Source organism: Phascolarctos cinereus, unplaced genomic scaffold, assembly GCF_003287225.1.
Source record: "Phascolarctos cinereus isolate Bilbo 61053 unplaced genomic scaffold, phaCin_HiC Scaffold_5;HRSCAF=322, whole genome shotgun sequence".
NCBI lineage: Eukaryota > Metazoa > Chordata > Mammalia > Diprotodontia > Phascolarctidae > Phascolarctos > Phascolarctos cinereus.
The window spans coordinates 443,727,169-443,743,416 of NW_027555958.1; the positions used below are offsets into that span (position 1 = coordinate 443,727,169).

General features: G+C 43.4%; 1 protein-coding gene across 2 annotated transcripts in view; it reads right to left on the reverse strand.

Moving 5' to 3' along the window:
- Positions 1–16,248, reverse strand: part of TGFBR3 (transforming growth factor beta receptor 3) — a 239,881-nt gene that overhangs the window by 54,103 nt on the left and 169,530 nt on the right. For both annotated transcript variants that reach the window (XM_020975375.2, XM_020975374.2), the window contains one exon: positions 14,598–14,781. In XM_020975375.2, coding sequence (XP_020831034.1) covers positions 14,598–14,781 — 184 coding nt within the window. The remainder of the gene's footprint in view (positions 1–14,597; positions 14,782–16,248) is intronic.

Sequence of the window (16,248 nt, forward strand, 5' to 3'; positions counted from 1 at the left end):
GGACAGGTTGGGTCAGTGTTTTGGGGCTGCTGTTTTGGGTTTGGTTTTTTTTTTTTGGCTGGCCATGGAAAATGGGTTTCTAGGAGGCCAAGGGATTCTGGGATAGTAATAAGTGGAAGATTGAAGTATCTGATCACAGACCCAAATGGAGGCAGAGGAGGGGCAGCTAGGTGGCATCACAATGCACAGAGTCCCGGGCTTGGAGTCAGGAAAACTCATCTTTTGAGAGTTCAAATCTGGCCTTAGACACTTACTAGCCATGTGACCCTGGACAAGTCACTTTACCCTGTTTACCTCTGTAAAATGAGCTGGAGAACGAAATGGCGAACTGCTCCAGTGTCTCTGCCAAGAAAATCCCAAATGGGGTCACAAAGAGTGAGACATGATTGAAATGACCGAACGATAACAAAGGAAGATCTTATTCGCCCAATAATGGAATTGACTTTGGAAAGGACACTGAACTGGGAGTCAGAGGATCTGGGTTTTAATTCCAGCTGCGCAAGTGAGTCAATCAGTAAACATTTATTAAATAGCTACGATGTGCTGGGCACTACCTCTATGACTTTAGGCCAGGTGATCTTCTCTGAGCTTCGATTTCCTCATCCATAAAATGAGGTCCTTTCCAGCTCTAAAATGATGATCCCAAAGCTAACTTCAAGAAAAACCCCATGCCTTAACGAAACCCTACTTTTTTTTTGTTTGTTTTACTTTTAGGCAATTGGGGTTAAGTGACTTGCCCAGGGTCACACAGCTAGTGTCAAGTGTTTGGTCTGAGGCCGAATTTGAACTCAGGTCCTCCTGATTTCAGGGCTGGTGCTCTATCCACCGTGCCACCTAGCTGCCCCTAACGAAACCCTACTTTGATGAGCCCTCATGTCAAGAAAGGTCAGGGTACAGGGTTTCCATGTTCCCTTCACAAAGCTTTGACGTAGACGAGTAGCACTGCCCAAATTTTGGATTTGGGTGTCAAACCCTCCATCCAGAATGAAAAAAGTACACGGTTACAGTGTTTGGAAACTTCACTGAAAAGGCTGAAGATGTGTACGTGGCATTTTGGTGGATGTGATTTCCATTCGGCTTATTAAATGTTTAAACAGAAATTAAAAGTAGCTGTTGGAATATGGGAGATAGCGAGGAGTGGGGCATCCAGGACATTCCAGATGCTGCAAGCTTTGGTCAGAAAGGGCAATTAAACAAAGTCCTAATTACAGACACTACGGCCCCTCTCACATTGCAAGACAGAGAAATACTTAAGCCAAAGCAGAATCCAAGTCTGCAGGCCTCACTCGAGCTGTGAAGACTGAATCCCAAGTTTAAGCCAATTCTTTCATTTTCCAGTTATTCTATTTCTAGGTAATGAAGTATGCACAGCACACAGCCCACGGTGACTCAAGGCCCCATGTAACACACAGGCATGACTGGACCAGTCCGGGAGGCCCTTCTTTCAAACTTATAAAAAAAAATAGCCCTTAGGGCTCCTTGCTTAGAATTCTTCGGTAAGAAGATTCTCCTTGCAACAGACATAGAGTCGTGACAGTTTAGGGAGTCTGAGAGAGCCCCACCCCATCCTCATCACTGCCCCAACGAACATCTGTTCTAAGCCCTGCCAGATGAGCTATGATCCTGCCAAGGCCTCCCAGGGGATCACAAGATGGAAAATCATATTGGGATGGCACATGCTGGAATAAAGTTAACATGTGCATAGAGCCTCATACGCATGTGCATTTACATGAGACGGGTGCAGCCCTGCCTGGATGCAAGAGGGTGAATGTGGCACAGCAGAAAAAGACCTAGATCTAAAGTCAGAGAACCTGGATTCAAATCCAGGGCCTGCCACTGACTTGAGGACATTGGGCAAATCCCTTAATCTCTATAGGACTCAGTGATCTCATTTGTAAAATGAGGGCTCTTCCATTTCTAGTGACACCTGTTCATCCAGAGGCCCTAAAGATTACTGGCTTTGGGAAAGAAAGGGAGAGATCTATGACAATGACCAATAAGAAATGACATTCCTTCAACTCAAAACAAAATGGGCTTTTTGACAATTGGTGCACTGCAATGTCCTATACCACGGCCCAGTGGCTAACCCATGCCATCTCTAGCTTGAAAACAACACTAAGTACAAGGACTTTAAACGTTCAGAAAATTGCATTATCTCTTGTGTCTTCCATACCCTGCAGTGTGATACAGTGGTTAAAGCACCAGGCATAGAGCTGAGATGTGAGTCTGAATTCCAGCTCTGCCAGGAACCAGCTTGGGACCTCCAGAGGCTCAGGTCACTGCTCTCAGCCCTGGTTTCTCCATCTGTAAGATGAGGGGGTTGGATGAGACCATCTCTAAGGTCTGGGTCAACTCTAGCAATCTATGGAAAAAATCCAGCTTTGAATCAGCCCTGGACTTTTGGAACCACCCTATGTGGAGCTGGGTGGAACGAGCTGGGAGGGAGTTAGCTCAGAGCAGAGAAGGCTGGGGGCGATATTTGAAGGGCAGTCACACAGTGGAGGGACCCCCAGAGAACAGGAGCAGGAGTAATAGGTAGATGTTATCAACAGGAAAATTGAGGCTGCAGCCAGGAAACATTCCCTCATAATGAGGATTGTCTGAAAGGGGAATGGGCCGTCTCACTGGAGGTCTTCAAGTTTGCCGAATATATTTTATTTTATTTCATTTTATTTTATTTGGGAGGCAATTGGGGTAAAGAGATTTGCCCAGATTCACATAGATAATAAGTGTCTGAAGCTGGATTTGAACTCAGGTCCTCCTGACTCCAGGCCAGTAGTCAATCCACTGCGCCACATCACTGCCCCCGCTGCATATATTTTATACAGGATTCTATTTCAGGTATGATTAGGCAGAGACAGCTAGGTGGTGCAATGGACTGAGTGCTAGACATGGAATCAGGGAGATCTGAGTTAGAACCCTACCTCAGAAACTGACCAGCTATGAGACCCTGGGCAAGTCATTTAACCTCTGTTTGCCTCAGTTTCCTGATCTGTCAAAGAGATTCATAATAGAACCTACCTTCCACTGCTGTGCAAACCTCAAAGCAGTAAACAAATGCTAGTTATTATTATGTTCGCTTTTATTATTGGGGGGACAATGGGTGGTACATAGGATAGAGCTCTGGGTTTGGAACAAGGAAGACTCATCTTCATGAGTTCAAATCCAGCCTCAGACACTTACTAGCTGTGTGACCTGGGCAAGTCATTTAACTCTTTGCCTCAGTTTCCTCATCTATAAAATGAGCTGGAGAAGGAAATGGCAAACCACTTCCAGTATCCTTGCCAAGAAAACCCCTGATAGGGTCATGGAGAGCTGGACAGGCTTGAAGATGACTGAACATCAGCATTATTATATGCTGTATCCTCTCCAGTAGAATATAAGCCTCAACATAACTGAGGGCAGAAAGTGCTTAATTTGGGGATTCGCAGCTCCAGTGCCTAACAAACAGAAGGCTCTGAATAAATGGTTGTTGAATTAAAATGAATACGCATGTCTGTTGCAAGATTAATATTATGAGTTTTGGAAATAAAATTCTGTCACCCCTAAAATTATTCAACCTCCTGAGATCTCCCATTCCTAATTTTTTCCCTCTTTGCTAGAAGTACACTTCGCCCCCCCTCCCCCACACAAACTCTTTAGCTGTCAAATCATTTACAACTCTCAAAACTGAGTGAGATGTAGGAAATCAGAGCAAGTCAGTCAATAAACATTTGTTAAGCACCTGCTAGGTGCCAGGCACTGTGCTACCCATTGGGATCTGGAGACACTATGGTAAATCTGCCGCTTTACAGAAATGGGGACTTTCATTCTCTGCCTAGAGGATCTTAGGATTTTTTTTCATTGCCCAGTGGTGTGTTTTGTGACTGTGCCCTGTCTGCATCATGTCTGCCCAGATTCCTCCAATCTCGACTTTCTGCTAAAGGTTTCCTGCCAGCTCCTTCCTCCTGGCTGGATCGCCCATGGCAAAGCAGGCAGAAAAGGATGTGGGGTAACTTTCCTTGACTTAGCATTACTTTTTGATGTGCAGAATATCACATTCAGAGCAGGTTTTATTCCTTTTATTTCGGGGGGCTGTGGCTCACTCCCACCCGTATCATTTACTTTAGGACTGCTACCTGGAGTCCTTCTCCTTTTTCAATTAAGGAATTAGAGAGAGGTCTCATGTAAGCTATGTAAGAAACAACACGAAGTTGGTTCCTGGATCAGCTTGCACACACAGGCAGGCAGGTGTAAGTCCAAAGAGGCAGTCCACACCCAAGCAGCTGCTCAGGAGCCCCAAGGTATCCAAAGAGGTCTCTTTCTGATTCTCTGGACTATCCGATGGGAGTGTTTTCTCCTGCCTGCCCAGTGTGAGAGCTTCCGATACTCCTAAAATCTCTTGTGGAAAGCTCCCCATCCCTGGTCCCTTTCTGCGTCTGCTCAGCTCACCTCTCACATGGAAAATGGTGCCCTAGCCCACCACATTTGTTGACGTGATTTTAAAATCTCTATAGGAGTCAAAAGACTGGGCACCATTATCTTAATCGATCAGCCAATCAAAAAGCAATTATTAAGTGCCTTCTCTGGGCCAGGTACTGTGCCTGGTGATACTATCTTGAAGAATGAAGCAATTCCTACCCCAAGAATCTTACATCCTACTAAGTAAGAATACTGGGATAAGGATCAGTAGGTCTGGATATTATCCAAATAATTCCCCTTATCAGATGGGCAGTGAGATGGCCCAGTGGATGAAGCTCTCTGGGGCCTGGAGTCAGGAACTCATCTTCCTGAGTTCAAATCCAGCCTCAGACACTTACTAGCTTTGTGACCCTGGGCAAGTCACTTGACCCTATTTGCCTGTTTCCTCATCTATAAAATGAGCTGGAGAAGGAAATGGTGAACCACTCCAGTATCTCTGCCAAGAAACCCCCAAATGCAGTCATGAAGAGTCAGACACAACTGCAATGACAGAACAACTGTGTGATACCTTCTGAGTCAGATTCTCTAGGCAATCAGTTTACCCCCAAGGACAATTAAGGCACTTCTATTTGTAAAGTGCTTTGCAAACATAAATAGAGAAGACTTCTCATAGTCCTCTTGACATGGCACAGAAATCAATGGAGCATACAAGTTGTCCATCGATTGTCCCTCTTTTTTTGTGAGGCAATTAGGGTTAAGTGACTTGCCCAGGGTCACACAGCTAGTAAGTGTTATGTGTCTGAGGCCGGATTTGAACTCAGGTCCTCCTGACTCCAGGGCTGCTGCTCTACCCACTGTGCCACCTAGCTGCTCCTGCCCTTCTGTTTCATTAAAAGACAGCCCTGCTCTTTTCTGGTCATAGTTCTAGATGAATTAATAACAACGATGATGCTGATAAGATGGTTGCTACTGCTGCAGATATAATAGGTAGCACATGTAGAATACTTTAATGTTGGTAAAGCACTTTACAAATATGACTTCATTTTAGCCTCCCAACAACCTTGGGAGATCAGTGGTATTATCATCCTCATTATGCAAACTAGGAAACTGAGGCCGGACAGAGATTAAGTGACTTGCCCTGGGTCACCCAGCCAGGTAGCATCTGAAGCAAGATTTGAACTCAGGTCTGCCTGACCCCAAGTCCAGCGCTCTATCTGCCTCTCTGCATCTCTTGCACAATTTTTGGGTGGTGATTTACTTAAGAAGACAACCTAGGGCCCTGAAAAAATGACTGACTGCCCAACAGTAGAAGCCACATATTTACAATAATCCTTCCCTAATTAATAATAGCATTTATAGAGCACTTTAAGTTTTACAAAGTATTTATATTAACTCATTATTAAAAAGTGGATACTTTTTACAGATGGGGAAACTGAGAAGAGGGAGGTATAATGACTTGCCCAGGGGCACTCAGCTAGGGAATACCTGAGGTCAGATTCAAACTCAGGTCTTCCTATGACTCCAAGTCCTAGGCTCCATCACTGGGTCACCTAGTCCCCTACCCAATGGGCTTCATGAATTATTATTATTAAATGTACCACAGGGATTCTTATGATCCTCAGCTCTCCCCTGCGTAGAGAGACACACAACCAGAGGTAGGATCTGAACCCAGGTCTCCTGGATTACAAGCCTCAAATTCCATCTCCTAGATCACACTTCTTTTCAAACACGGACATTAACTATTATTATTATGACTACATATGTGGCTTAGGAATTGGGACTGCCAAATGTCAGTCCCCAATTAGGGGTCCCTAATAGGAGTGATGAGTTTCCTTTCATCCTGTGGAGATACCTGGCTTCCCAACACTCAACACTTATGGCCTTAATTTATAGTTACCTGAAATCAAGTGGTCAACAGCTAGATAAATGCCAAATGCCTTCTTTGGCACTGCTCTGAGTCATATCTCTTTACCAGGCAGAGCTATCAGGCCCCTAGGTTTCCAGGAAAGCCAGCTTAGCTATTTACAACCAGGACCATATCAGTCCCAAGATACCAGTGTTTGTGTCCTGATGGTGGTACTTTAGAGCTGGGGTCCTGGGCTGGCCTGGAATATACAAGCTGTCTCCTTGAGATGGGGAGGGGAAGGTGTCACCAAGCAGATAACTTATGCTTTGTTCAGACCATGAGCGGGGCAGGATGCACGCTTCTAGTGCCCATGTTTTAAGAAAGAGAAAAGCCCAGAGTGTCCAGAGGAAAGCTACCAACATGGTGAAAGGCCTGGAGTTTGTGAAACATGAGGATCAGTTGGGGAAATAATATACATAGACATATATAGATATAGGTATATTCTATAACATGGATATATTATATAATATAGCTACATATATGTGTAGATACATATAATGCATACACACATATGTTTACATATATAATATATAAATGTTATATATGTAATATTAATATTAAATAATTATATTATGGTTAATTGATGTGATTAATTATTTGACTGGTTAATATACTATACACGTAACATACATGTATAATATAATACACATGTATAAATATTATATAATGGTATGTATAATGCATCTACACATGTGTGTGAGAGAGAGAGAGAGAGAAAGAGAAAGAGAAAGAGAGAGCACTTGAAGGTTTACAAATCACTTTACAAATATTATCACATTTAGTCTTCACAACACCCTGGGAGGAAGGTGCTATTATGGTCCCCATTTGATAGATTACGAAACTGAGGCAGAGAGAAGTTAATTGACTTGCCCAGGGTCACATAGCCACTAAGTAAGGTCACATTTGAACTCAGGCCTTCTTGACCCCAGGTCCAACCCTCTACCCACTGAGCTAAGCAGCTGTCTCACTATTTGGGGAATTTATTCACCTGAAGAAAAGAAGATGTAGGGGACTCAGGTGTCTTCAAGGGCTTGAAGGGCTACATATAGAAGAGGGACTGGACCAGGGGTGGGAAACCTGCAGCCACGAGGCCATTGCTCTCTGAAGTCTGGATTCGGTCAAAGGGCTGCACTTAAGGACCTAGAGGGCCACACGTAGCCTCAAGGCTGCAGGTTCCCCACCCCCCACCCCAGACTGGACTGTTTGGGTTGGCCCCATAGGGTAGAAATAGGAAAAATGAGGGAGAGTTCGCAAAGAGGAAGGTTTCAGATCAATGTAAGAAAACGCTCCCTAATAATCGGATGTCTCTAAAAACAGAAAGAGCCCCCCCCTGAAGATCTTCAGGGGAAGTCTGGGTGACTGACCACTGGCTGCAGTTCTTCCCCATTTTTGTGTCCCGGTCCCCTCTGGCAGTCCAGTGAAGCCTAGGGACCCCTTTCAGAATCCTGGTTTGCTACCTAGCTTCACCCCTGAAGGAAATGATCACTTTCAGTTAGTGATAAGCAAAAATAAAGACATATTCCGCACCCCCCCCAACCAAGTGCCCATGCCTTCTGAAATCCACCTTTGGGGGCTCCATGGAGCCCAGCTTAAGAACCCTTGATATAGAGGAAATTACCATGCTGGAACAGCTTGGACTAACTAGCTTTAGAATTCTGCTCTGGGGCCATCGATCTCTTACTGAAGGGGACCCCGATTTTGCACTAATGATCCCTGTAGGGCTCATCCACACCAATGACTTAAGTTCTTTTTTTTTTTTGGTCTACTGAATTAAGTTAATTTTGTTTTATTTTTTATTTCATTTTTAATTTATAGAATAAAGCAGGCATTTTTATAACATAGTACAATAAAACGATGATTGTACATGAAACTGCAAATTTATCAAGCATAATTTGCTGTTTCTTTCAAATATAAGACAAAATTATATGTAAACTTTTAAAACTTTTTTTCTTCCCTCCCCCTCGAGATGGCTACCATTAGACACAAATAGTGCGTGTGTGTGTGTGTGTGTGTGTGTGTGTATGTATGTATGTAAAATTATTCTATACATGCTTCTATTTATCAGTCCTAAGAAGCTATTTTAACACTGCTGGTGCTGATGCTCAAGTTCTGGGGCCATTGTTGCTGCAAGGAGAATGGGCTGATGGGATGCAGTGTGTGTTTCTTCTTCTAAATGACCCCCCTCTTGGCTAGCACTGAAAGTGACAGTCAGTGCCAAGTAGAAAAGAAAACATAAAGGGGAACCCTAGGTAGAACCTGGCAGGTTGGGGTGAAACCAGCTACGTGTCGGCATGTATTTTAGGACAAGGTTTCAGGCTATTCAATAATATTATGTTAGACATGGACAGGACTGGGATCAAGTTTGAACCTTGCATTTTACAGATTGAGAAACTGAGGCTCAGAAAGTTTATCGAACAGAGGCTATAGCACTGAGAGGGACCTTGGAAATCACCCACCCAACCCATCTCCTCGAGTTTACAAATAAAGTAAAGTGACTTGAACAATATTACGCAGCTAGGAAAAAAAAAGCAATATAATAAAGAGAAGTGGGCTGAGAGCCGAGTTTTAATTCTATCTTCAACATGTGCCAACTGTATCACCTTAGGCGAATCAGTGGCCGCTTCTGAGACTCAGTTTCTCCAACTGTAAAATGGAGATGAAAACAGTCCTGATCACACCAAGTTCACAGTTATTGCGAGGTTATTTCGAGACCCAAAGGAGATAACAAATATAGAAAGTACTTTGTCCATGTGAAAACAGCCCATAAATGATAGCTGTTATTCTTAGAACCATGCATCCTGTCTACTACTCTTTATACTAATGCCAAACACTCTGAGAAAATACTGGTTGAAGGTCATAGAAACAAGTGAGTAGCCAAGCTGGGCATGGACCCCTGGTCTCCTGACTCCCAATAGATTTAGGACTTACCACCACCTGGTACCATGGTTTAAAGGACAAAATGGTAGAGACAGGCCATGCTATAAATCATAAGGTCATGAGCATGGATTTAGAGATGGAAGGAATCTGAAAAGTCATGGAGCCCAATCCCCTCATTTTACAGATGAGGAAACTGAGACTTATTGCCCAGGGTCACACAGCTAATGATTGTCTGAGTCAAGGTCGAAATGAAGACACTGAGGTGGGTGAATCTGTTGTGGCAAAGACCATGACTCTGATTACTCACACCCTGGCTCCCAAAGATAGGTGACACTTGGTCACTTGTAAGCAGCATTTTGCTACAAGAGTTCTAAGTCGCTTCTACATACCTAGAACTACTTAGGTACGAGGTAGAACAAAAGAGGACAAAAAGGGAAAGAAGGGAAAGCCCACCAGACTAAGAAAGCCAACCAGAAACCAACTTCTCCTTCCGTGTTCTTTTCCCCAGACTCACCCATGGCCTTGGCCACTTAAGTACTTTTTACTTAATTTCTGACTTTTATCTGGGGAGGAGGAAAGGGTAGGGCAGACCTGTGATTTCATTGATATTGGGAATTTCCAACTGGAAATCTCCCTCCACCTATGCCACGGGGCATCTGCTAGGAGATTGGGAGGTTAAGTGATTTGCCCAGCTTTGCACTGCCATTGTATGTGGCATACCCCTGAGATAGAGCTGGATAGAGTTTGAATCCTGCCTCTGATACTTACTAGCTGTGGAACCCTGCCTGGGCTAGTGGCTTAACCACTCTTGGGCTTAGTTTCTTCACCTGTAAAATGGGGATAATAATAGCCCTTATTTCAAAGGGTTGTATGGGTCAAATGCGATAAACAATAAATTCAAATCCCACCTCAGAAACTTACTAGTTGTATGACCTTAGGCAAGTCACTTAACTTGTTTACCTCAGTTTCCCCAACTGTAAAAGGAGGGGGATGATAATGGTACCTGCCTTCTAGGGTTGTTGAGAGGATTAAACAAGATAATATTTGTCAAGCACTTAGCACATACCTAGGAAGAAACATATAAATGCTAATTATCATCATTATCATCATTTAAAGTGCCCTGAACACTTAAAAGCTAGGTATGTAAAAGGCAAGACTGGGACACTTCCTATGTTCCTGTTCCTCTACCTACCATGGAGGACACATATCGGGTCCTTAATTTCCTATTTAAGGAAACAAATGACCCCATCTGTGTGTGCTTTAAGCTTTGGGCTTTCCAGAGGGGACACCTTCCACAAACTCTACAGAGGATTAAGGCTCAGATATTCATTTCCTGCCCAAGGGATCTGGCTCCTCTGCCCCCTTTATCAGTTTCCTGATTCCAGGTGACTTCAGTGACCCACATCTACCCATCTGATCCAAGCCTGGTCTGAAATTCCACTTCCCACTAGATTCTACTCTGCCAGGCAGCCAGCTTTTATTTTATTTATTTTATTAGGGCTATATTTTATTATGGTCCCTTGATCTCTGTTACATTTTTATGTAACCCAAGGCTCCCTTCCCCCTACAAAAAAAAAAAAAAAAGACTGGAGGTCCGGTGTGCAAACAATGCTGGCACCACGTAGGCACCCCAGCACAGATCCTGGATCAGCAAAAGGCACCTGGCCACAAAGGACCTATAACAGTCTAATTCTTACACACTCCCCTGGCTGCAGGACAGCATCTGTCCCAATCTTTTTATTATTTCCAGGGAGCTATTCTTGGCTCTAATTATATCCTATCCTAACCTGACCAAAAATATGATGAAAGGGGTTAGTAGAACAATAGACTTTCATAATTAAGTCATGGGTTATTTCTATCCCTCTCCAAAGCAAGGAGACTGAAACGGGCAGTCTCTTATCAAGGCAAAACACCAGCTCTTTCTCCAATAATGTAACTGTCCATGAAACAAACACCATGAATATAAAAAGACTTGAAGGTTTTTCTGCAGCTATAAATATTTAACTGAAATCTTACTATCACATAAAATCACAAGTCATCTTTGATTTCAAGTTTAATGGCATGACAGTGACCAGAAAGCTTTTGTACTGATTGGGCCACTGTTCCTCCTACACTTCCCTTCCAAAGCCATAACTAGCAATGTTATACCAGGGAAAGTGTCAGAAAACATATCATCAGATCAGATTCTCTGGGACAGTATGAGACAACTGCTGGAAAGGCTATGGTAGGGGTGAAGGTATAGGTGAGCAGGGCAAGGTCCAGCTGGGAAGAGTTCACCTGGGGCAATCTAGTAGCCTTCTATTTTAACTCATTATTTTTACTAACCAGTTGCAAAGTTCAGTTGTTTCTAAGGTACTGAAGTACCTCCTCTAAATTTCAGGGCCCTGGGTCAAAGCTCTGATTGCCCCACCCTAGTTATGGCTCTGTACCTACTTCTTCTCTTCCCCCACACTCTATAATCTTATTCTATCAATTATCCCCTTTTTTTCTTGTTATTGCCTAAAGGTGTGATAATAACGGCTTGAATGATAGGGTAGTGGCTGGCAACAGGAAAGGAAAAGGACCACAAGAAATAATAAAAAACAAGAAGCAAGTAAAAATGTATATGACGACTGAGGAACCTTCAGAGCTCCTATCGATGCATGATCAATGAAGGCTTCAGAAGAAAGACCATGAAGTCTGCTTCCAGCCTCTGGGCAGAGAAGCCATAGCATTACAGTTCAGAGCTGGAAAAGATCTTTAACTGTCCCATTTTAAGATGAGGAAACTGAGGTACAGGAAAGGTAGATAAGTCGCCCAGCAGTACATAGCCAATAAGTGCCTGAGACAGGATCTGAACCCAGGTCTTCATGCCTCCAAGTTCAGTACCCAATCCACTACGCCACGCTGCTAAGACACACATCTTAAGACAAGCCCAACATGCCAACGTGTTGACTGATTTTCTTGACTGGACTTATTTGTTAAAAAGAAAAGCTTCTCTTGTCGGGGGGAGGGGAGGGGAAAGGGAAAGTCACAGAGATGAAAAAAGAATAAAAGAGCGCCAATAAAACATTTGAAAAATACTTTAAATAACTGAAAATTTATTTTAAATAATTGAAAGATGCTAAATTTTAGCTAGAGCTTAGTGACAACAAATAATTGTTTCCCTCATCCAAGTTCACAGACTCCCTGAAATTGATCCACAGACCTCACGGACCCCAGGTTAAAAACCAGCACGGTGCTTGGCACGAATGAATGAAAGAAAGCATTAGCAAGCATTTATTATGCACCAGGCATTGAATGAGAAAAGCATTTACTAATCATTTGTTGTGTGCCAAGCACCGGACTGAGGAAGAGGGACACGAACAAAAATAAGCAGGTTAGTCCTTGTTCTCAAAGAGCTTAAATTCTCATCAATTGTGGTGGATAATATATAAAAGGGGCTCAAAGCCATTCACCAGCCTGGAAGCCATCTGGCTATTTTCGTCTTCAACTGTGATGCCCAGAACTGAACACTACAGATGTGGTCTACCACGGCAGAATACAGTGGGATCGTCATTTTAATCAATCAATGAGCAAGCATTTATTAAGCACCTACTATGTGCCAGTTACTGTGCTAAGCACTTGCTCATTCCTAGAAAGTATGCCCCTCTTAATGTAGCCCAAGATCCCAAAAGAAGTTTCTTTTTGGCTGGGGGGGGCCGCCCGATCACATGCTGCCTCATATGCTGACCAAGCTTGCAGTCCATTAAAAGCCCCAGATCTTCCTTCAAAACTACCATTAATAAGTGCTCACTAAATTCTCTTTTCAAAGTCATCTAAATATGCCTCTTCCATCTTGTACTTGTGAAAAATGATTTTTTTTGTATCTCTCATTTATCTCTATTTTTTAATTTCATCTCATTAATAAATTCGGCCCATTGCCCTTACCCTGTGAGAGGCTGCACCATCTGTCAGAGGCAGGTAGGTAGCACAGTGGCTAGAGCTCTCAACCTAGAGGCAGGAAAACCTGAATTCAAATCCCTCCTCAAACTCTTCTTAGCTGTATGAGCCTGGACAAATCATTTAACCTCTGTCTGCCTAAGTTTACCAAACTGGGAATTTCTCACCTGCCCTGTTCACCTAGACTTTACCATCATCTCCAGAAACTCATCTTTCTACAATATCAAATCAGCTCTGAAATTCATACCTTCTCAGTACCTCCTGCCCCTCAGGCCAAGGGTGGGGAACCTGCCTTGGGATATTCCCTTTTCCTGGAAATTGGGAAATCTGCCTTTCTCCAACCTTGCAGCAGCAATCCCACCTTCCATGATCCATCAAAGACAATACAGCACAGGACAGTCAAAGACAAAGACAGCACAGGGCTGCCAGCTCTTTCCGGAGCAGAAGACGTAACTCATCTGGGCCAGGGCCCTTGACTTCATAAACGGAAGCTAGGCACTCTCTTAGTACCTATGCTGGGTACCAACTCCTGATTCATCATTTCTTTTGGGGGGGGCAGGCAATGGGGTTAAGTGACTTGCCCAGGGTCACACAATGACTCATCATTTCTGTTGCTGTTTACAATGCAACCAGGAAAACAAAAGGAATAATGAAAGAAGCTTTGGCTCTCTTAGTTATCCTTGGGCTATCCATCCCAAACGAAGCATCTGACCTCTCTTTTTCTCCCAAGCTCCACACCAACAGCAGTCAACTTTTTAAGTCATCCTTAACTTCCTTCACCCCCCTCGGCTCAATCTCAGCTTCACAATCCCTGACGCTCTTTGTGTAGAACTGTGGCGCCATCTTCTATTCATTCTCTACCTCTCACAACAATGCTGTGATAACATGGCTCAGGTGATCTGGGTATTTGTTCTAGGAGTCACTCCAGATCCACGATTTCTTTTGGCCCTTGTGGCCACTGAAATTACACACACACACACACACTCAGGACCAATTTTCAAGGCAATATAGTGGATTTGGGTGGGTGGGTGAAGAGTTCTTGCTTTCTTATGGATAACCAGATCCCAGACTTTGACTTTCAAAGACAATTTAGCACAACCCCTTCATTTTAAAGATAAGGAAACTGAGGCAGAGAAAGATTAAGTGACTTGACCAGGATCCCACAGCTAATAAGTATCTGAATCAGGATCTGAATTCTGGTCACCTTGACTCTAGAACTTGCACGTAACCCCTGAGTAACCCAATTAAACCTTCTATACAAATGAACATTTTGAAATAGACTACTGGGATTCTGTGAGATGGTAGTTATAAGAATAATGACTAATGTTTACATAGCATTTTAAGGTTGCAAAGCCCTCTCCATATATTATCTCATCTGAGATATGTATCCCAGACTCTGAGAAATTCTCTCCATGGTCCTCGTCCCAGCAAAGAAAAGGTGAACTGGCTGCCATCTTTAATTGATGGGCTCTCATCAACCAAATCAACTTACCTTCACCCACTTTGATATAAACATTCTTCGATATCTTGAGTTCAGTGAAAGAGGTAACTGCACCATATTCCTTCTGAGCCCACTGCAACAAGTGAACATTTCCATGGGGAAAGCTCCTTTCCTCTGTTTTAGCTGATAGGGAGAAGTTTCCTTCTGGAAACTCAACCACAGAATCTTCTGACACCTAAAGGAAACAGAATTCAATCAATCAAATAATCAACAAGAATTTATTCATGACTTACTTTTTATAATCACCATACAAAGACAATTGAAGAGTGAGTCTCTGCCTGCACAGAGCCAACATTCTAAGGTGTAACGGACAGTGTGGTTCAGTGAAAAGACCCCTGGCTTCTGGAGTCAGAGAATTTGAGTTCAAATCCCACCTCCAACACATACTGGCCATGAAACCCTGGGCTTCACTTTCTTGATCTCTAAAAATGAAGAGATTGGACTAGAAAGCTTCTGAGGTTCCTCCCAGGTCTAGATCTTTCCTCCTAGAAATGGTACCTGGGCTAAGCCTTGAATGAAACAAGAGAAGCTAAGATGCAGCAATGAGCAGGGAGAACATTCCAGACACTGGAAAGAGAAGGCATGTCAAGTGAAAGAACAGAGGACATTTTGGCTGGAATGTTCAGTGCCTAAAGGGAAGGAGGAGGAGGAGGAGGAGAAAGAAGAGGAAGAAGAGAAGGAGGAGAAGGAGGAGAAAGAAGAGGAAACAGAGAAGAAGGAGGAGGAGGAGGAAAAAGAGGAGGAGGAAGAGGAGGACGATGAGGAGGAGGAGGAGGAGGAAAAAGAAGAGGAGGAAGAGGAGGAGAGGGAAGAGGAGGAGGAGGAGGAGGAGGAAAGGGGAAGGAGGAAAAGAGATATCAAATGCATGGAAAGGAGGGACCAGGCCAGATCTTTAAATGTAGCCTGTCAATTGGGCAGCTATGAAGACAGTGGACTAAAAAGAAAACAAGTCCGCGTCTGCCCAGCATGGTCCACAGCACTAGGGACTCTGGACCTAGTGACTGATATCAGTTATCTAGACCCAAAAATCTCTCTGAAATGAAGTAAGGAAACTTAGCAGGCTACCACTGTGAGGATGGAAATATTCCTGAGGAACACCCAGCCCCCTCTTTCCCTCTTATTTTGGGCTCACAAAACAATTTTCTAACATAAAACTTAGTGTCTTAAGAGGCCCTACCACCAGAAGGTCATGCCTTGTGCAGACAATCAGGACTGGGGTGCTCACAAGTATGGTTTCAAATTAATAAACTGGAATTCTGTTTTATGACTTGGTCTCTTTGGAGTTTTTTTAGTCCTAAGAGATTAATTGCTCTTGGGCAAACAGACAAAATTGAGTTTCCAACCCTGAACATCCCAGAACCAGTCCAGGATTCCTCAGAGAATCCACTAAAGAACAGGTATGCTCTGAGAGGCAGCCTCCTGGCTGACCCCATGCTCTCCTTCTTATCATGCTTTAGCCACAACAACCAGAATCAAGCAACTGATAGACATTTACAGTCAATACTATCTCTTTAAGCCATACAAGTTTTAACATTTATTTAGCAGGTCATAAAAAAAAGACAATTACTTCAAATATGTCTTGGCCCCAGATAATGGCAAAACCACAAAATATTCAACATGTCACACTCCCTTTAATAGAACT